The sequence below is a fragment of the Nicotiana attenuata genome, chromosome 2 (assembly GCF_001879085.1).
Source record: "Nicotiana attenuata strain UT chromosome 2, NIATTr2, whole genome shotgun sequence".
In the NCBI taxonomy this organism is placed as follows: Eukaryota; Viridiplantae; Streptophyta; class Magnoliopsida; order Solanales; family Solanaceae; genus Nicotiana; species Nicotiana attenuata.
In genome coordinates this window covers 25308531-25331529 of record NC_031990.1, presented here as the reverse complement: position 1 = coordinate 25331529, position 22999 = coordinate 25308531, and the positions used below count along the sequence as shown (strand labels likewise).

General features: G+C 35.3%; 1 protein-coding gene across 1 annotated transcript; it reads left to right on the top strand.

Annotated features, from left to right (window-relative positions):
• LOC109217628 lies at positions 16620-19249 on the top strand. The gene is made up of 3 exons (XM_019381896.1): positions 16620-17257; positions 18238-18532; positions 18581-19249. Exons 1-3 carry the CDS (start codon positions 16620-16622, stop codon positions 19247-19249), a joined length of 1602 nt encoding a protein of 533 aa, XP_019237441.1.

The window sequence follows — 22999 nt, the reverse complement described above, 5'->3', positions numbered from 1 at the left end:
TCAATACCTGTACCCAACTCGAAATTACAAAGGAAAGAGATAGAATCATACCTTTGAAGCTTTGTGGGGAGTAGGTTGCCTGAGAATTTTGGATGAGTGTGAAAGACTAGCAAGACTAGGCTTGACTTCTATGTGGATGGTAATGTGCTGGTGATTGTGTGTGGGGGAGCAAGCAATTTGTGCAACGTGTTTGTGTTCTTGTGAATTTTCTTGTAGAGCTTGTTGTGTGTTGGTTTAAGTGAGGTTATGGTTTGCTTTGTAGTGTGTTCAGTGTGTGGGGGCGTGTATGTGAGGTTAATTTCGACCAAAATAAGGAGAAAGAACTTAAAGAGGGCTGAAAACACTTACCTGGCGTTGGCCAGGCGTCGCCAGCCTAAGGCCTGGTTGACCCTGGCGTTAGCCAGGCGTCGCCAGCCTAAGGCCTGGTTGACCCTGGCTTCGTGTGACGCTTAAACCCTGCTCGACTCGCCCAAACTCACCATTGTTAGTACCTAAAAACAAAAAGAAAATTCTAACTACACTAAAAATCAACTACGAATTGGGTTGCCTCCCAAAAAGCGCCTTAGTTAACGTCGTGGCACGATGAGTACAATAGTACAATGGGTAGCCTCCCATGCAGCGCCTGATTTAACGTCGTGGCACGACGCAGGTAAGCGCATTTAAGGTACGCTCAACATCGAAGGCTCGATCTAATGGGTCACTGACACTACCTTCGCTTCATCCATGCCCACATAATGTTTTAATCTGTGCCCATTGACTCTGAACTTGCAAGAGTCATTTTCTACAGCAATCTCTATGGCACCAGTGGGGTGAATTTCAACCACACGAAATGGCCCTAACCATCTTGACTTTAATTTGCCCGGAAATAACCTCAGTCTTGAGTTGTATAGCAAGACCGTATCTCCGGGTATAAAACTCTGCTCAATAATATTTTTATCATGTATCATCTTTATTCTCTCCTTGTATAATCTTGTGCTCTCAAAAGCTTGATATCGGAACTCATCAAGCTCGTGCAACTCCGTGACTCTACTTGTTCCCGCATCTTCAATATCGAGATTCAACTGTCTCAACGCCCACCAAGCTCTATGCTCCAACTCCACGGGTAAGTGACACGCCTTCCCAAACACCAACTTGTATGGCGACATGCCGATTGGAGTTTGAAAGCGGTTCAATAAGCCCAAAGTGCATCATCTAACTTTCTCGCCCAACCCGTTCTGGTAGCATCACAGTCTTGGTCAACACACTCTTTATCTCTCTGTTCGAAACTTCCCCTTGCCCACTCGTTTGTGGATGATATGGGGTGGCCACCTTGTGGCGTACATTATACTTCTTTAACAACTCCGCGAAGGCTCGATTACAAAAGTGCCTGACTCCGTCACTGATTATTGCCCTTGGAGTGTCAAATCGAGTGAATATGTTCTTTCTCAAAAAACCAATTACCCCCTTTGCATCATTTTTAGGGAGCGCTGCAGCCTCCACCCATTTGGACACATAGTCCACAGCGACGAGTATGTACTTGTTGCCATATGAGCTGACGAAAGGCCCCATGAAATCGATTCCCCATACATCAAACACTTCTACCTCCTGAATTGGGTTCATAGGCATCTCATGTCGGCAGGAAATATTCTCGGTTAGTTGGCATTCATCGCAACCCTTTATCCATAAATGTACATCTTTGATGTTGGCTTGTAGAAGGCTGACTCCAAGACATTCGCAGCTGTTCTTACTCCCCCGAAATGGACACCATATGGTGACGCGTGACATGCCTGCAAAATAGAAGACTGGTCTATCTCGGGGATACATCTCCGGATCATGTTATCAATACAAATCCTGAACAGATAAGGCTCATCCCAATAATACATGTGACAATCACGAAATAACTTTTTCTTTTGGACAGAGGAAAGGTCATAAGGAACAATATCGCTCACCAGGTAGTTTGCAATGTCTGCATACCATGGCGCTTCCTCAAGACTCGTGGCTAGTAGTTGTTCATCTGGGAAAGTTTCCAGAATCACTTCTACCTCAACCTTCTTCTCAGCTCCTTCCAGCCTAGACAAATGATCAGCTACTTGGTTCTTCGTTCCCTTTCGGTCATAGATTTCCAAATCAAATTCTTGCAGCAGTAGCACCCATCGAATCAGGCGCGATTTTGTCTCCTTCTTCTCGATTAAGTACCTAAGAGCAACATGGTCAGTATAAACAATTACCTTCGAGCCTATCAGGTATGACCTGAATTTGTCAAATGCGAACACCACTGTCAACATCTCCTTCTCGGTCACAGTGTATTTTAGCTGGGCTCCACTCAGCGTTCTACTTGCGTAGTATATTGGATGCATGATTTTATCTTTTCGCTGCCCAAGCACTGCTCCCATAGAATACTCGCATCACACATCAGCTCAAATGGTTGCTCCCAGTCAGGGGCAACTATGATAGGTGCTATTATCGGTCTCTTCTTCAATTCCTCAAACGCTACCCTGCAGTCATCAAAAAATACAAAAGGGTGATCTTTTTCAAGCAATTTACATAATTTTGGAAAAATCTGTTATACATCTCCTATAGAAACCGACGTGCCCAAGGAAACTTCTGAATCCTTTGACGGAAGTGGGTGGTGGAAGCTTCTCTATCACATCAACCTTTGCACGATCTACCTCAATGCCTTTACTTGACACTAGATGCCCCAAGACTATACCTTCCTGTACCATGAAATGGCACTTTTCTCAGTTGAGTACCAGATTTGTCTCGATACACCTCTCCAGTACTCTTCTCAAGTTCATAAGGCAATCATCGAATGAATTCTCCACTACCGAGAAGTCATCCATGAAGACCTCCATTATTTCCTCTACCATATCCGTGTAGATGGCCATCATGCACCTTTGGAATGTGGCAGGTGCGTTGCATAGGCCAAACGACATTATTCGAAAATCATAGATTCATAAGGGAAGGTGAACGATATTTTCTCTCTGTCCTCCGGGGCAATAGAGATCTGATTATACCCCGAGTACCCATCTAGAAAAGCAAAAGTGGGACCTCCCTACAATCTATCCAGGATTTGATCATTGAATGGCAGGTGAACGATGTTTTCTCTCTGTCCTCCGGGGCAATAGAGATCTAATTATACCCCGAGTACCCATCTAGAAAAGCAAAAGTGGGACCTCCCTACAATCTATCCAGGATTTGATCAATGAATGGCAGTGGAAAATGGCCTTTCCGGGTAGCCAAGTTCAACTTCCTGTAATCCATACAGATTCACCAACCTATGACTGTTCGTGTAGAGATCAAGTCGTTCTTCTCATTTTTCACTACCATCATACCTCCCCTTTTTGATACACACTGAACCAGGCTAACCCACACTACTGGAAAATGGGCCTATGGCAACGGCAGGAAAACCGTTGCAAATGATAGGTAAACCGTTGCTATAGTTGTATTGCAACGGTTCAGCGACCGTCCCATCCGCTCGCGTGCCAATAGATCTATAGCAACGGTTCTTGTGACAGTTAAGAAAACCGTTGCTATAGTGCCATCTATCGCTACGGTTTTTCCTCTGTCTGAAGCAACGAGTATTCATTTCAGTTGCAACGGTTTAAAACCGTTACCATAGAGTTTACTGCAACGGTTGTAACCGTTACCATATAATTTATTGCGATGATTATGTAAGCTATTGCTAAGTTTATTTATAGATATTATGACAGTTTCACTACGCTACTGTAATGGTTTTATTTCCATTGCATCGGTTTGAATTGCCTATTGTATCGGTTAGTCGCACTTTTTGGAACGGTTTGCAAAACCTATTGGAACAATTTAGATTGTCTATGGCAACAACATTTGTGCTTATTGCAACGGTTCTATTAGGCTATTGTAACAGTTTAATTGACATAATTGCCCTGGTTGTAAATAACATTTACAAATGTAAATATTTGTAATAACCTGAAAATTGTATAAATAAAAAGATAAAATACTTCATAATCAAAAGTTAAAGTTTCAAATGTTGATAACAAAAGATTCCTAGAACATCGACAATAATTCAAAGTTATTATTAAGTAAGGTCTAGATCTTCATTATCTCCATCTTCCCTTTCTTCAGTTGCTCCACCTACAAAAGAAGATAAATAAAGTCATTACCTTTCAAGGGTTGGTTTACCATTATAAGAATGGGTATAGTCCATGAACAATGCATAAAGCACAAAGTTTTCAGGAGAAAGAAACAAGTTCACACAAATGAAGCCAAAGTTCAGTAACATATCTAAATCATCAAAACCAAACTTGTAAGCATATGCATTCAGGCAAATTGAGAGTTGTGTGATTTTCTCATTTTGAACCAACTCAAATATAAAAACATAAGCAAATGAACAATCTAACAGTTTCGGTAGCAAACCAAACTAATAGCACTTTTTATTTTCTTTGCAAGTAACAATCTAAAGTGGATACATTCCATGCGAAGCATAGCAAAAACAGTCAAGCAAAATACATATCGAAACAGAATTTTTGCAATATTGACTTCGAAAAAATATTGAGACATAGCTCATATCAGACTAAACATGGACAGCACGAAAATGGAAGCTCCATGTTATCTATTTGCCCCAAAGAATTATGATAATACTGGAAAGGGCACACTTTTTAACGAGCATTATCACTTCACCCAAACATCAATGATCCATTCGGACACATTTCGAGTTCTTGAACTTGTTCCACTTAAATGGGAGTAAAGAACATGTATAGCTATATAAGGTAATAAATTATTTCATCGTGCTAAAAAGTTGCAATAAGATGGACAAACACAGTAGTCATTCATTATCTTTCACGACTACAGCTTGCTATGGACTTACAGTTTCATTTAGCAACAAAAAAACTGTTGTGATATGAACCTACTGCAGTTGGGATTATGCCTAATGAACATAAGTGCAGCTTATCTGTCAACTTCAACCCATAATTTCCAAACAAAATACCTAAAGGTCACAGCAATGCCAAATTGAGAGAATACAAACAGCTTAAAAATAACATTTTAATAAAAAATGTGGCACAAGAACCATACTTAGACTAACGCAATAACATTAGCAAATTTTTTAGCTTTTAGCAGCTTTGCAGAAACATATGCATTCAGTTATTAGCAGCTCTGCAGACCAAATTCTCACCCAAAATAGTATAGAGAGCAGCTGCCAGTACAAGAAACCCAAAAACATACGCATTCAGTAAATTTTCTTTCTTGGTACAAATAAATAGGCAAGATTATAATATCCAGAACAACACACAAAGAACTATACAAAACCACAGAATTACGCAACGACAAAGCCTATAAATAAGTAAAACACTCTTTATCCTAACAAGTTTTCAGACAGTAAAACGAAAGCAAGCTGCAAATAAATGTAAACATAACCATAAAATCTGTTGCTTTACCAGAATTACTAGTAGACTAGTAGCATTGTGCTACAAATAGAATTGCAAGTAGATATCTTAAATATGATTGGTAGTGTGATGGAACTTGAAAAAGAACTTTAAAGAGGCTCTACAGGTACTTAAATGCATATGCACATCTCAGTTAGTCAATGAAATCCATATGCACATCTAAATTAGTTGTCCAGTTCTTGAACTTGCAATCTTTGGAAGTCTATTTTTTGTGCTTTTCAGTACCTTCTTGTTTGGTAGTCCAAGGAGAAAAATGGTATATGAGTTAACGCATGGATTGAGAATCCGGAACATCAACCGGCCTATTCTCCATTCGAAGCTCGTCATTCTCATAGGGTTCAAAATGGTCTTTCTTTAGCTGATTTTTATACTTTCTCCAAGCATTCTTAATTGAGTCAAAAATTCACTTTTTTGCATCTTCATGAATATCATATTTTCCCTACAAATTTAGTGCAGTTAGGTTAGTGTAAACAATATGAAATATCCACACACACATTTGCTAAAAGAAGAAAATGTAAGTAAGAAAATAGAACACAGTATCTAGAAATTTTCTAAACCCAACATCCAAAAATTTAGTATCATATGCTTACAAAGAGATTTTTAAAAAAATAATCCAATACCATGTCAGTATCTTCAACAAAAAATTTCAAGGAGGAAGAAAATTAGTCATTGTAGAAAAAATGGACTTCCTTTTACTACTCTATTTCAAACACAGAATTAGTTGAAGATACTACTCTATTCCAAACACATAGTTATTTGAAGGAAAATTGGACTTTCTTGAAGTTAAATGTATGCAAAAGTAATATTGCCGCTAAGGAATTATTATAAATGAGTGACTGCTTTAACCAACATTCTTCCTTTAGCAGCATTAACAACAAAAAGACATACAACCTCCACCCAACAGATTTTGAGCCCTAACTAAAACTACTAACTCTGCTATAAATTAACAAAACTAAACTTCAAACAGATAGAGAAGACAAGGGACTGAGAGGTTGTCGATTCACATCAAGACATAGCAGTGACAATGTTATTGTATGGAGTAGATGACAACAGGTTAACTCATAATCTTTAAAAAATATAAAGTAAAAAAACATCCGGCTCTTTTACCCTATTTCCTTTTGTAGGTCTTTCTTCTTTAAGATAAGAACAAATTTTTAACTAGAAACGAGCATACATCCTACTTTAGTAAGATACAAGCCAATTAAGATTGTATATGATTTTACCATACTAATCTCATCTTGTAACAACCCAATTTTACCCAAGCAAAACGTACTTCTTTGAAAATAGTTGAACAAGTTTGCCTCTTTTACCTTCGTTGAGTTTTAAACAAATAGAGAGACTAAACGAGGAGTACAAAATTATACTAATCTCATGTTGTTACCTTCTATGATTCTCATATCACTTAGGCAGAAAAACAAAATAATATCACTCAAAATGATACTTCAGTCAATTACATAAGAACAATCCAATCATTCGACCAACACTATCTCACAGCTCTATTTGTGCATATAGCAGTAGACTACCAAAAAACATCTACTCCATACACAAATCTTAATTGTCAGCAAATTTTCAACCCCCAACCAAATTAATCTTTTCAAACAAAAATTATTAGAAAAAAAAGATGGTAAGGAAGAAAGAATCAACAAGAAACAAGAAAACCCAGTATAGCTTTTTCCTTATTATTAATCGATATAGCTACAGAGAATAAAATAAACAACAAAGAATAAAATAAGCAACAAAGAATTAAAAAAAAAACCTGTTGGGACAAAAGGAGTCTTGGGCAAGAGAAACATAAGCCCTAAGAGAATTCAATTTGGGTCAGTAGAGGAAAACCCAGTTGGTAAAATCAAAGAGTGAACAGCTAGCGCTGGAGAAGGAGGCTATCTCATTGATGGAGAAGGAGAAGAGATGGTAATATCTGATATTTGCGTATTTCGATATTTATGAAGCGCCTATAGAATAAGGGGTTTGGGTGTTTTTGGGGCTAAAAAGAAAATAACAAAATTAGGCCACTTAAAAAAAATGTGGGACCGATAGGGTTTAATAAAATTTAGGGAGGGAAAACGAGGTGGGAAACATTGATCGTCGCCACAGGATATTTTTTCAGATTACCGTTACCACAAACTAACCTACTGCCACGATTACGCAAACTGTCACAATAGATAACGGTATAGCAACGATTATTCTGATAAGGCAACGGTTTATTTTAATAAGTGTCCTAATAGGTTGAACGGCCTACAGGAACGGTTATAAACGTTGCCATAGGTTTCTATGGCAACGGTTCAGTAACCGTTGCTAACTAACTGTTGCCATTGTCTCATTTTCCAGTTGTGCCAGTTGTTATCGGAGATGGGGAATATGATTCCCGCATCTAACCACTTAATCACTTTTTTCTTCACCACTTCTTTCATGCTGGGGTTCAGCCTTCTTTGATGTTCTCTGGAAGGTTTGTGCCCATCTTCCAGTAAAATCTAATGCATATAGAAGGCCGGGCTGATACCCTTAATGTCTGCAATGGTCCAACCAATTGCAATCTTGCACTCCGTCAGTACCTGCAAAAGCTGTTCTGCCTGCACATCTAACAAACTAGATGAGATAATAACAGGTAAAGTTGAGTTAGGTCCTAAGAACGCATACCTGAGATGAGGTGGCAGTGGCTTCAGTTCCAACTTTGATGGCTCTTCTATCGATGGATTAGCTGGAGGAGTTTTTCTTTCCTCTAAGTGCAAAGGCTCAAATTTGAGCTCCCTTCTCCAAAAACCTTGGCCTTCAAGAGCAAGTACCCACTCTGCCAAGTCTTCTCCATTGGCTTCATCTAAGTTCATGAGACAGGCTGCTAGAGGGTCTTTAGTATTCAATGTCTCATCTTCCTCCTCCAAAACTACATTCACGGCATCTATTAGAGAGAAATTAGCAAATTCACTTGGTCGCCGCATAGATTTCTGCATGTTGAATGTTATCTCTTCATCATTTAATCTCATTTTGAGCTCTCCAGTTTCACAGTCAATTAAAGCTCTCCCAGTGGCGAAGAATGGTCTTCCCAAAATTATGGGAATTTCCTCGTCAACCCGACAGTCAATAATGACAAAATCTACTAGGAACACAAACTTCCCAACCTCTACTAATAAATCATCTAGAATACCAGATGGCTTCTTCACTGTCCGGTCAGCCAGCTGAAGTAACATGGACGTGGGTCTAGCTCTTCCAATTCCTAGCCTTTTGTAGATAGCTAGGGGCATAAGGTTGATGCTTGCTCCCAGATCACACAGTGCCTTAGAAAATACAAAGTTGCCTATTATGCATGCTATTGTGAAACTCCCTGGGACAGACGGCTTCCCAGCTATGGGTCTCGTCAAACAGCACTGCAAGTCTGAGTCAGTGTAACCGTGGCCAGTTCTTGAAAGTCGAACTTGCGGGACATCAAGTCCTTCATCATTTTCGCATAATCAGGCATCTCCTTTAAAGCATCAATCAATGGAATGTTTACCTGAATTTGCTTCAACATCTCCAAGAATTTCTTGTACTGCTCATCTTTCTAATACTTGGCCAATCTCTGTGGGAATGGTGCTGGAGGTCGCTTCTTCCATGTGATTTGATTTTTTTCTTGTTCAGGAACTGCTTCTACTATTGGTTCCTGTGCTACCTCAGTCTCTTTCACAACCTCTTTTTCTTTGTTGGCGTTCACTTGTGCATGCTGTACCGTCACCTCAGTTAACCCTACTGAATCATTTATCTCAATGGGTACTGGCACCAGTGTCTCAGTAGGTCTGCTTTCATGAGCAATTTCTTGCTCCAGATCTAGGTCTCTACCATTTCATAGACTCACTGCCATAAGTTGTTTCGGGCCCTGCTCTTTTGGATTAATTTGTGTGTCTGCAGGTAACGTCTCTTGGGGACGATTATTTAAAGTCATCAAAATCTGTCCTAATTGGATCTCAATATTCTTTATCGCTGATTCATGTGAGTCTACTCTTTCAGTTATTTTTTCCAGTGGACCCAATCAATTATTGCATCATTCCCTCAAGTTTAGCAAACCCATCTTCGTGTCTCAGAGTCTGTTGTTGTTGAGGTTGTTGATAAGCCTGCTGCTGATTTTGCTGGTTGTAACCCTGTTGCCTTTGGTAAGGCACCACTTGACCTTGTGGTCGCATAGCCCCAAGATTGTTGTTGTTGTTGTACTGATGCTGAGCTGGTCTATATTGTTGATTCTACTGACCCCAATTCTGACCACCTTGTCTCTGTCCCCCATAGTTGGCCACATAATTCATGTTCTCCTGATATTGCTGGTTCTCACCTTCCGCACTCCACGAGCAGACATATGGTTGATTAATGCATGATGTACATAAGCCCCCATTGGTTGCATCAAATATGTGTACCTGCTCCTTCTGGCCTGATTCATCAACCTTTTTGGTGAGGATACTCATTTGTGTCATTAGAGTGGCCATATTTTCAGCTATGAAGTTAGTTGGGTCTAAAGCCACTGAGTGAACCACATGAGTGATTAGAGCGTTTGTTGTCGTCCATCCTGAGTTTTGGGCCATCTTGTCAAGTAGGATCTTACTTTCTTTCAATGTTTTGCTAAAAAATGCTCCACCTGTTGAAGCATCAACATTGGCCTTCAAGCTATCTGCCAATCTCATGTAGAACCTCTGCCCCAACATCTGCTCCGGAATACCATGGTGTGGACACGTAACTAGCAGACCCTTGAACCTCTCCCACATTTCTTGTAATGTCTCTGTTGGTTTCTGTCTGAAGCTCAATATCTCATTAATTTGTTGAGCAGTCTTATTGGGTGGGTGGAATTTGTTCACAAATTGCTTGACTAATTCTTCCCAAGTAGTGATGAAGTTTACGGGGAGTGAATTTAGTCAAGTTTGAGCCGCTCCCGTCACTGAGAATGGACACAACAACAGCCGTATTGCTTCTGTTGTCACATTGTTGCCTTTGCGTGGCACAGATCGACAGGAAATTCTTCAGATGCTGCCGAGGATCTTTAACGTATGACCCTGAGAACAGTCCCTTGTTCTGCAACAAATGTATCATGTTATTTGTGATTTGGAATGATTCTACTTGTATCTGAGGGACTACAATTGCGGTTGCTAAGTTGTCAGTAGTGGGTTGCGCCCAATCATACAATGCTGCTTCTGGAACAAGAGGCACCACACCCTGATTGTTCGGGTCATTCATGTTGTTTCTGTTGTTTAGATTATCGTCTTCCATGTCTGGTTCGATTTAATCTGTTGAGTTCTGTTGCTGTTTGCCCTTCTTGTTTGCACGATTCAATGCCTTGAAAACTTTCTCTGGATCTGATAATGCTTCGAACAATTCACCAGTTCTTGAGGAGTTTCTAGGCATGTACCTGTAACACCCAAGACTACAAACGTTATAATTTCAATGTATTCAGTTCAAATTGAAGAAAATTGACTACACCAAGAATTTTAGCACTTCTTTTAGCTGTAATTAATAACACCGTTAATTCCCCGGCAACAGCGCCAAAATTTGATCACGCCTAACTATGCCTTATAAAAGGACAAAGCGGCCGCTGCAAATATATTCCGGTTAACAAGTCCGGAGTCGAATCCCGCAGGAAATTAACCTATCAATCACAACTATTGAACTCACACAAATTCACGTATTCAATCTTCAGAAATATTTAAGTAATAGATTGGATGTTTCCTAACTAAATATTACGTAATGAAAATGCAATAATTAAGAACTAACTACGAACGAGTTGTAGACAAGAATTGGAATGATCGAAGGTTCTGATTTTCCCTATTGTCGGAATCCTTTCCGCTACGTTTGCTATAAATTTGCCTAAGTCTTCTCTATCGATCATGAGCACTCTGACTGTCGTAACTCTCTCCCGGGTAATTACAACAGTATACTAGAAATATTCTCCCGAATTACGCTAGCTAGCCTTATGTACAGCTCACTTAGATCGCACCCAAGGTTTCGTTATCCCTATTCCCACATTTAAACCCTTCGTATCGATCCCTCATATAAGTAAGGAGTGATGTTGTTCAACAACTACCTTTATATGCACTCTCTCCTGAGTAATACATACTAAATAGGAACAGTTAATTGAGGGCCCTTCAATCAACAACAATAAGCATATAGTTGAACAAATAGAGAGAATACTACGGCAAATCTATATTAACGTAACGATAAAATCATCCTTCAACAGGTTCCATCAAAACCCTAGATTAGAAGTTTAGCTACTCATACTCATAGTAACAATATCCAAAGTAATTTGCATAATTAAATTACAGAGTAAAGATAAAGGATGTAGAAATCGATGATTCTAACTCCCAAGTGGTGTTCCACGAGCTATTCTTGCCTCTGGTTCCAAAAGTCCTTCAAAGTGGCATTTTTGGGGTCTATTTATATGTTTGGGACAAGCCCTAACGTGTAGGTCAACTCCTAGTCAAGCCGGGAAACAATTTAAGCCTTCAAAACTCGGACTGGACCTGGCCTTAGGCCTGGCGTCGCCAGGCTAACGCCAGCCTCAGCCTGGCTTTAAGCTTGCGTCGCCAGGCTAATGCCTGGTTGGGCCTGGCTTTAAGCTGGCCTCGCCAGGCTAAAGCCTGGTTGAGTTGGCTTTTGACTAGCTTCTCCTTTTCACTGTTCTCGAGCGCACTTTCGACGTTTAAGTATCCCTTTAGCTCTACTTTCATCTCCAATTCACCTACACATAAAATAGACTCCATTACGCTCAAACAAAGTATAATTTATCATTAAAGCATGTAAAATGCAAGGCACATAATGTGCTAAACTATGAATTATAGCCACACATCAATACACATTCAAAAAGAACGGAGAACCTAGGCGATTTACCAAAATATATGCAGTACCTGCAAATAATCTTCAATTATGTGCAGTGACTGATCCTAATTTTCAGCATTTATTCGATTGCTGTTTGGTAAAGAATCACATTCGACGATGATATTATTGGTAGCAAGAACTTCCGCAAAGGAGTAACCTTCAAAATTGACATAAAATTTACTTATTTTACTCTTATATTTTAGAAAAATAAACAAGTTTATACTAATTGATCATAACAAAGCGTATACTTCAACTTCTGGATGGTTAGATAATTTTAACACGGTTCTTCGTACTCATACAAATTCAAACTAATTAAGACATTAAATTTGAAATAATGTAAGTATTAGTTTGTACAAGATTGAGTATTCCTTTATGCTATTTCAAACATAATTACGTGAACTTTGAAGACTTCTCTATTTAAACTCAATATATATAGTAATCTGTTCAAAAACTCTAATGAACAATAGTCAAATAAGCCAAATCTGATAGGATAGAGTAAGGATCACTAAAGTAAATATATAAGAAGAGTAGACCCAAGGGTTGCCTTGCTAATTAGCAAGAGGCAACTAGCAGGTTATTTTTTGGATTCAATAATGAATCAACTCTTTTTTTTATTTCAAATGTTACTCCCTCCGTTCCAATTTACGTGAACCTGTTTGACTGGGCACGGAGTTTAAGAAAAAATGAAGACTTTTGGAATTTGTGGTCCTAAATAAGTCAAAAAGGGGCCCAGATTATTTGTGTGGTTATAAAAGTTTCTCATTAAGGGTAGAATTGTAAATTTAAGCAAAATTGTTATCAAATTTAGAAATGGGTCATTTTTGTATATTATGAGGGTATATTTAAGGGATAAAAATATACCTACTTCCATAGTTGAGGAACAATATTGGCTAAAAACTCACTTGTAGTACTTCATTATAAAATTTGAAATGCAGGTCCCTACAGTTCAAAAAGGAAAAAGAAAGGTCCCTAGAGTTGTTGAGTTCAGATCAATGACACTAATGCTCCTAATAATAGATGATTTATACCAGCTTCATCACATGAATGAGTATCAGAATCTCCCAATTTGATATATATAAACTCGATCACAGGTCCCATAAAGTTATATCCAGCATAGAGGTGGATCAAAAATTTGAACTTTATAGGTTCAATCTTTAAAAAATTTAGTATTGAACACGTTATATTGTTAAAGTTATGGATTTATATCTACAATTTGTTCCTATTTTAGATAATTATTAGGGAAATTACCAGCTATGTCCATTTATAAATTGCTCATTACAAAAATTGGCCAATTGATAAAATATTACTAATATTAGCCAAATTAGCCAATTAGCTATTTGTAGCAAAAAAAATATCAAATTTTTGCTTTGTTTTGAGTGAGTGTTATTAGAATAGATTGGGCACAACTTAAGGAGCTTGAATCTCGATTTTGGGATGATTTGGTGAAGTTTTGAGGTGGTTTGAATTGAAAATTCGAAGTAAAAGCTGAACATGAAAAAAAATGATATGTGTATCACATTGCGTATCATTTGTGTATCACATATGTATCATATTTGTATCAATTGTGTATCACATGTATATCCATGTATACCTGTGTGTGTGATACATGTGTCGCAGAAGACTTTTTTGAACTCGATTTAATTACGAATTTTGATACAAAACTAGTCCAAATCACCTCCAATCTTCCTCAAATTTTGTATATTGACTTCTATATAATTTAATGAATTTCAACTATACCCATTGAAAAAGTTCCTATTTTGTTTAGATTTTTGGAATATTGTATAGATTTTTGTATTTCATCACCTTATTTGCTACACCGTCCATGAAATTTCTTTTTCGTCTTGTATCTAATGTTGCTAATCACGCTTAAAAATATGGAAGGTGATTTTTGCATGTGATTCTTTGAGAGAAAGAACCCTATTATTTGGTTTTTTAATTTTTATTGGCTAGTTTTGGTAAGTCTATGACTAATGGGTAGAGGTTAGTAAGTTGAGATTTATTAGGGACATTTGTGTAAGTTTGCATAAATTTATATTCCGTGCCGAAAATACTGGGTTCAAATGAACCCGAAACCGCGACGCTGGATCCGCCCCTGATCCAGCAGGTTATCGACATAGGGCATGCATTTATGAAGTTACATCCTGCTGGTAATTAGGCATTTTTTCTGTGAAAAATCCAAAAATGGCCAGTTTTTCGCCTGGTCAATCAAATGTAGCCACATAATCACCGGTCAACGAAATTTAGCCACTAATTTAGTGCGGTAATATTTTGTTGACTAAAATACCCCTATTTTTTTATTAATTTACGCGACTTCACCTTAAATTCTTCTTTTAACAAAACTTAACAAAATCTTTCGGCATTAATTTTCAAATCGAGTTATTAGGAAAATTTTCGCCGTCAATCTGTAAATCGAAATATTAGCAAAATATTTCGGCGTTAATCGAGGTATTCGCAAAATCTTCCGGCGTTAATTTGCAAATCAAAGTGTTAGCAAAATCGTTCTGCGTCAATCTGCAAATCGAAGTTTTAGCAAAATTTCCGTCGCCAATCTGCAAATCGAAGTAAGTTCTATCTAAAATTGTCTAATTATTTAAATTTCTTCTACGATCAATAATTCAAACCATAAAATTCAAAGTATCAGTAAAAAAATTTAATTTTTCGAATTTTTGATTTGTTTTTAATGCTTTAATCTGTGTTATTGTCTAATTTTCTCAATGTAGAACATAGCGTCAGTATAATTTGTTGCACGTTTCTAAATTAATATCTAAAGCGAAGATTTTTCTAGCTTATTATACTGGAAATCTCATAAAAAAAGCATTATAATTCACTTGAAGTATGTTTCGTTAATGTAGATATTATGTTATAATATAATTGAGTTTTGTTTGAATCCAGTATATTTTACGGGACATCACGTGTGTGTAAGCTTTTCCTCCAATATGTTATACTGGATAACTTCTAACACTAGAATATAATTGAGTTTTGTTTGAATCCAGAATATTTTACGGGACGTCACCTGTGTGTAAGCATATTCTCCAGTATGTTAAACTGAATAAGTTCTAAGACAAGAATATAATTGAGTTTTGTTTTAATCCAGTATATTTTACGGGACATCTCATGTGTGTAAGATTATTCTCCAGTATGTTATACTGGATAATTTCTAAGACTAGAATATAATTGAGTTTTGATAGAATCCAGTATATTTTACGAGACATCACCTGTGTATAAGCTTATTCTCCAATAAGTTATACGGGATAAGTTATAAGACTAGAATATAATTGAATTTTGTTTGAATCCAGAATATTTTACGGGACGTCACCTGTGTGTAATATTTTTTATGTTATACTGGATAAGTTCTAAGACTAGAATATAATTGAGTTTTGTTTGAATCCAGTATATTTTACGGGACATTACCTGTGTGTTAGCTTATTCTCCAGTATGTTATACTGGGTAAGTTCTGCATAAAGTAGAATATAATTGAGTTTTATATCAATCCAGTATATTTTACAGGAAATCACCTGTGTTTAAAATTTTCTCCAGTATGTTATACTGGACGAGTTCTATTTAGAGTAGCATATCGTTGAGTTCTATTTAGACTAGAATATAATTTACTGGACGTTTCCAGCTTATTATATTGGAAATCTCATAAAAAAATGTATTGTAATTCACTTGAAGTATGTTTCGTTAATGTAGATATTATGTTATAATATAGTTGAGTTTTATTTCAATCCAGAATAATTTAAAGTATGTCACCTGTGTGTAATGTTTTTCTCTAGTATGTTATACTGGACGAATTCTGTTTTCAGACTAGATTATAGTTGAGTTTTGTTTTAATCCTGTATATTTTACGGGACATCGCCTGTGTCTAAGCTTTTTCTCCAGTATGTTATACTGGATAAGTTCTAAGACTAGAATATAATTGAGTTTTGTTTTAATACAGTATATTCTACGGGACATCACATGTATGTAAGCTTATTCTCCAGTATATTATACTGGATGAATATTATATTTTTAAACAGTATAATTTCTAGATATCTAATTATTTGGGTTCATTAAATACAGGATGCATACAAATTTCTTGATTATTGTGTTCGATGGCAAATGGACAGCAGATTACAAGTACTTGGATCATAAAACGAAGCTCCTCCTGTAAATGATGGGACTTCATTTGAAGAATTCCTTAGAAAAATTTTTGAAGTTATAGAGCTTGACAACAAAAAGTTTCAAGCAAATGTATGGCTTAATATCAACCTAGGTACTTCTAAGGGAATAGAAGTGACAAAAGATGAAGATCTTATTATGTGTATGATTCTTTTAAAAAATGATCCATACTATAAAGATTCGAAATTTGTTGTTGAAATATCAGAAAAACCAGATCAACAACTAGAAGGTAATGCAATAATGGAAATTGATAATCAACAGTTATTGCACAGAAACACATATGGTCCGGAAGAGCAAGTGTTGCTGATATCTCAAGTTGAAGAAGAGCAGGAGAATCCAATTTATGATATTACAATGGAAAAAGAAATTGTTATTCCTGTGGAAGATCAGCACATTGAATCACTACAAAGTATTGAAGGAAGAAAAAGGAAAGGAAAAGGAAAGGCAAAAGAATCTCCATCAATAATATTGAAGGAAAATGCATCACTGGATGATGTAAAACTTGGTTCTGTTTTTCAAGATAAAAATGCCATGATTAGATGTTTTTGCTTAGCAGCTATAAAGGAGCATTTTGAGTTCTATGTTAACAGGTCAAGTAACACGACATACTCTTTGGTATGTACTGATAAAAAGTGTACTTGGACTGTTCGAGGTTCAAGAATTAAGGAATCAACACTTTTTAAAATAGTTAAATTTCAGAGAACACATGAGTGCTCAGTTGATATTCGAAAATCAGATCAAAGGCAAGCAACTTCAAATGTGATTAGAGATTACGTGATTGACAACTTAAGAGACATAGCTACTGAGGTAAAACCTAAGTTTATCATTTCAGAGATGAAAAGAGCACATGGAATTGATGTTGGTTATGGAAAAGCATGGCATGCTATTCAAAAGGGGTTATCTTTGTTAAGGAAAAGCACATGGAATTGATGTTGGTTATGGAAAAGCATGGCATGCTATTCAAAAGGGGTTATCTTTGTTAAGAGGAACAACTGAACACAATTATGAGCAGCTGCCATCATATTTGTATATGATGGAACAAAAAAATCCAGGATCATATACAAATATTGTGAGAGATGAAGAAAACAGGAATTTCTTATTTATGATAAGCTTTCTTTCCTGTAAATTATACTGGGTGAGTTCTGTTCAATCTATTGTATTTTATTTTGTCTAGTATATTATACAGGATGTTAGTGGTTGCGTCCAGTATATTTTACAGGATGTGTGTATTGTATAAGCTTTCTTTCCTGTAAATTATACTGGATGAGTTCTTTTTATTTATTACTTTTTTTGAGTGATTTTTTATGTCCATTATTAAATACGGGACATAGTGGTTTAGCAGTATATAACTCCAGTTTAATATACAGGAAACAAAATATTAAGTTATGTATTTCAATTTTATTTCATTTTGTGCAGTATATTAAACAGGAAGTTAGTGTTTGTCTTCCCGTATATTTTACAGGACGTGTGTATTGTAAAAGCTTTCTTTCCTGTAAATTATACTGGGTGACTTCTCTTCAATCTATTGTATTTGATTTTGTAGAGTATATTATACAGGATGTTAGTGGTTGTCATCCAGTATATTTTACAGGATATCTGTATTTTATAAGCTTTTTGTCCTGTATAATATACTGGGTGAGTTCTGTGCAACCTAAAATTTTGTATTTTTAGTTTATTTTATCTAGTATATTATACTGGATGTTAATGGAACTCCAGTATGTTATACTGGAAGAATATTATAAAATAGTTAATTTTTGTTTGATGCCCGTAAATTTTACAGGACGTGTGGCATGAGCTTTATCTCCAGTATATTATACTGTGTAAGTTAACTGAATTTTATTTACTTTTCTTTTTACAGGTTTGTTTACATATTTTTTATGTATGGGGCATCAATTTCTGGGTGGAAGTATTGTAGACTACTAATTGCTGTTGATGGAACATTTCTAAAAAATAAATATAGAGGTGTTCTATTAGTGGGTGTTACCAAAGATGCAAATAACCAGATTTTTCCTATAGCTTTTGGAGTAGTGGATAAAGAGAATAATGAATCATATGAATGGTATTTCAGGGAATTAAGAAAAGCAATTGGGATTCGTAATGATTTAATGTTCTTGTCAGATCGACACAAGGCTATTGCAAATGGAATTGCAAAGGTTTTCCCTGAGTGCTAGCATGGAATTTGCATCTATCATTTAGAAAAGAATCTGAAGCAAAGAAGAGTGAGAAACACTGTGATAAATCTCTTTCAAAGTGCTGCAAGAGTATACCTTCAATCAGAATTTGATGACTTCATGTCCCAAATAGCTGCTGTTGATAAGAAAACTTTCAATTATTTGATGGAGGAACCGCCAGGAAGGTGGGCTCGTTCACATTGTCCCAGAAGAAGATATGATATGTTAACAACAAATATTGTTGAGTCAATGAATAATGTTTTAAGACGTTCAAGAGAATTGCCAATTTTAACAATGATGGATTTCATACAAGAAAAATTGCAAAGCTGGTTCTATGAAAGAAGGACACTTGCAGAAGGAATATTCCGTGATATATCAAATTGGGCAGAAGCAACATTGGAAGCAAAAATTCAACCAGCTTTTATATTTAGAGTATTGCCCATTGATAGACTCAAATTCAATGTCAAAGAAGGTGGTATGGAATTTATTGTTGATCTAGACAAAAGAACATGTGATTGTTCTGAATTTCAGCTAGATGAAATGCCATGTGAACATGCAATTGCTGCAATTGAGAGTATACATCAAAAGAAATCGGCCTTTGCTCACCTTAGGTTTTTCAAGGGACTTTTGGTTGAAACGTATGAAGGGCAAGTAAAATCTGTAAGGTTGATGCAACACATGGGTTATACCAGACACTAATTAATCCGGAATCACTAAGCCTCCAGCTGCCAAAGTATACTGCTAGGAAGAAACAGAAGAATTCGACATGTTTCCGTACAGAATTAAAAAGGAACCAAGAAATGTAGTCGTTGCAAAAAATATGGGCATACAGAACAAAATTGCACCAAATTCTTACTGTAGTTCATCCTTATCAAGACATTAATAATAGGAAAAAAATGATTGAATATATACATAAACTTGCATTGGGCTGATGTAATCCGAATAATATATATTCATATTTTGTTTTTCAAAATATTAATACTGTGTATTTTTTTTCTTTGCTTTCTTGATTTGATTACAAAAATGTCACTAATGTCGTAACTACACGGATGATAGTTGGTTTTACAATATAACACCCAGTAATATTTGATACACGGAAACTAAAAATTAGATTATTTTAATTCCAAAGCAATTGTTCTAATTACTCTAAATTTCAACTATTTTATACACTTATTCCTTATATTCTAATTATAATTGTCCTACATGAGTAAGCCAATTCAGCCATTACTTATGCAGTAATAAAATGGAATGAGTATATGGATAAAAAAATCTGCATTATTTTCATTCCCAGGTGAGTAATTCAGGATCATAGTGGTTTTACAATATAAAACTCCAAGTATAATTACAGGGAACGAAATGAGTTAAATCTATTAATTGTGAGTCATTGTTCTAATTACAAAATTTGCAGTAATTTTCCACTCTCCATTATAATATACTGGATTATATCTTCTAGATAGCGATGGTGTCGAGCAGTATGAATATAGGCGAGGTTATTAAAAAATTAGATGTGGAAGTAATAGGATATAAAGAATGAGCAATATTCTTTCCAGTAACATTTACAGGATATATGTGTTTGTACAAATATAAACTCCAGAATTAATACATGGACACTAAATATTAAATTAATTTAAATTCCAGCAATATGTTCTGGATACCAAGTTTTCACTAATTTTTCCCACTTTCATCATTATTATATTTCTGTATTATTTCCTTCATGATACGATTCAGCATGTATCAGGAAGGTAATAAAATTGGATGAATATAAGGATTAAAAAAATTTTGGCATTATTTCCATTCGCGTAGTAAAGTTACAGGATATAGGTGGTTAATACAATTAACACTCCAGCAAATTATACATGGAAACTCAAAAATTAGATTATTAATTCACAAATGTTTCTAAGTATTAAACCTAATGTTCAACTATTATTCCCACTTCTCATTATAATATATGAGATTATATTCCTAACATGAGTACCATTCCAGCATGTACTATAGCAAGGTAATAAAAATTGGATGAGTAATAGGATAAAAAAATATGCATTATTTTCATTCCATAGTAAAATTACAGATATAAGTGGTTTTACAATATAAAACTCCCAGTAAATATATCAGAATGAAATATAATATTTAATTTTAGTAAATTGTTCTCATTACAGAAAATTTTTCAGTATTTTCCACTTCTCCAGTTATAATATATCTGGATTAATATATTCCTTCATGAGTAAGCGATTCCTAGCATATAATATACGAGGTAATAAAAAATTTGGATGAATATAGATTCAAAAAAATGAGCAATATTCATTTCGCAGTACACATGTCAGGAATATAGTGTTTTGTACAAATATAAAATCAGTAAAATTATACAGGACACTAATATTAAAATTATTTAATTCCAGCAAATTATTCTGGATACAATTTCCACTATTTTTCCACTTCTTCATTTATAATTCTGTATTATATTCTTCATGAGTAGCGATTTCCAGCATGTACTTAGGAGGTAATAAAAATTGGATGAATAATAGATAAGAAAAATTTGCATTATTCCATTCCAGTAGTTAATGTACAGGATATAGTTGGTTATACTAATATACCACTCCCAGCCAAATTATCAGGAAACTAAAAATTAACATTAATTTAATTTCAGCAAATTGGTTCTAATATACCACTCAAATTTCCAGCTATTTTCCACTTCTCCATTATAATATACTGGATTAATATTCCTCAGAGTACGATTCCAGCATAATACTATAGCATGTAATAAAAAATTGGAATGAATTATGGATAAAATTCAGCAATATTCATTTTCCAGTAATAATTACATGATATAGTGGTTTTTACAATATAAACTCCACAGTAATTATACAAGGACGCTAAATATTAATATACCAACGAATAACACGATGCTAGTTTTCCATATAATATACTGCAACCAAGCTTAACCGGTAAGAGATTCCTGTTTAAAATATACAGGAACCAAACAAACTCAATATAATATATATACAGGACACTAAAGTATTAAATTCATTAATTCCAAGAAAATTATTCAATTACATATATTTTCCACTTATTTGTTCCACTTCTCCATTATAATATACTGCGATTATATTCGTTCCAGTATATGTTCAAATTATCTAATAACATAAAATTTGGAGTATTGAGCCATCCAGTATTAAATACAGAATGTGGTTTTACACTAAAAATCTCCAGTGAATTACAGTTAATTACTAGAGATACAAATATTAAATTAGTAATTACGGTATTATTATTCTAGATACCAAATTTCCACATTTTGCACTTCTTTCATTAGTAATATAACGGTTGTATCCTTCATAAAAAATTTCACATAAATAGTCTTTAATTCTATATAATAAGTAGCAATAATAATCTGCATTTCATACCAAAAGTATGTAGCAATTACTGAAAGAGAAACAAAAATTATTTCTTGTTCTTAATCTCTTTCGCTTTGTGAAACAGAAGGTTTATCTATCTTCCTGTGAGACTCATCTTCACTAACAAAAGATTCAACTGCTTCTTTTACTAATAAATGTATAGTAATGCTGCATATCTAATCGTAAGACGTGTAGGATCCCAAACATGTTCTTGTCATCTGGAACTCCTTGCTTCAATGAAATACTCCGCAAATGCAGAACAATATATACCACATCGCTACATATAAAACACATATTAAGAAGATAAGTTAAACAATAAACGATAATGACTGAAGATAATATATTAAGAAGGGCAGGATAAACATAGCAAACATTACGTTTTTTTCCTGTTGAGGCAAGTTAATCCACTTAAATATAGCAAATGGATTAACTTAGCTCCTCTTTTCCAAAAAATTGTTTATCCATTGTAATTCACTTCTTTGCTGATAAAAGTAGTAGTGTAGCAACAATGGTATCATTACAACAATTGAGTCAAAAAGCTTTATGAACTTCAGCACATGTCTTGAGGATTTATTGAGTCAATTATATGTATATGCACCCAGTATGCAGAAGATAGAACACCCAACACCCAATGTATGCCTCTTTGACAGTTGATGCATCAAGAACTAATCCAAGCGGAAACCCAGGGGTATTACCAGAAAGTAAAACCAAGAACATACTCTTTAATTTCTTTGTCAATCCAAAATCTCATTTTTGGTACCTTATGTCATGCATATTCGATTTACTGTACACTTCCTTGAATGATAATATGGAAATAAATTGTCTGGAGTTGTCCTCCTTGTTTTCATATTTTGCTTTCTCCGGAGGTAATGAGATATATAACATCAAATATGCTTCAAAAAGAACAAGTATCAATCGAATATACAGAACACATTATTTATTCTAAAACAAACAAAAAAGTAATGTATGTTCCAATACCGTTTCAATTGCATTCCTATACCAGTAAAATGAAGTTACAAAACCCATGTTTTACTTAGCTATAAAATTCAAAACTCCAAGA

Coding starts and splice junctions, on each gene's coding strand:
- LOC109217628 (XM_019381896.1), top strand. CDS start 16,620: ATGGAAATTGATAATCAACAGTTATTGCACAGAAACACATATGGTCCG. Junction 17,258..18,237: donor GTTGGTTATGGAAAAGCATG/GCATGCTATTCA, acceptor TTCTTTTTACAG/GTTTGTTTACATATTTTTTA. Junction 18,533..18,580: donor TTGCAAATGGAATTGCAAAG/GTTTTCCCTGAG, acceptor CATTTAGAAAAG/AATCTGAAGCAAAGAAGAGT.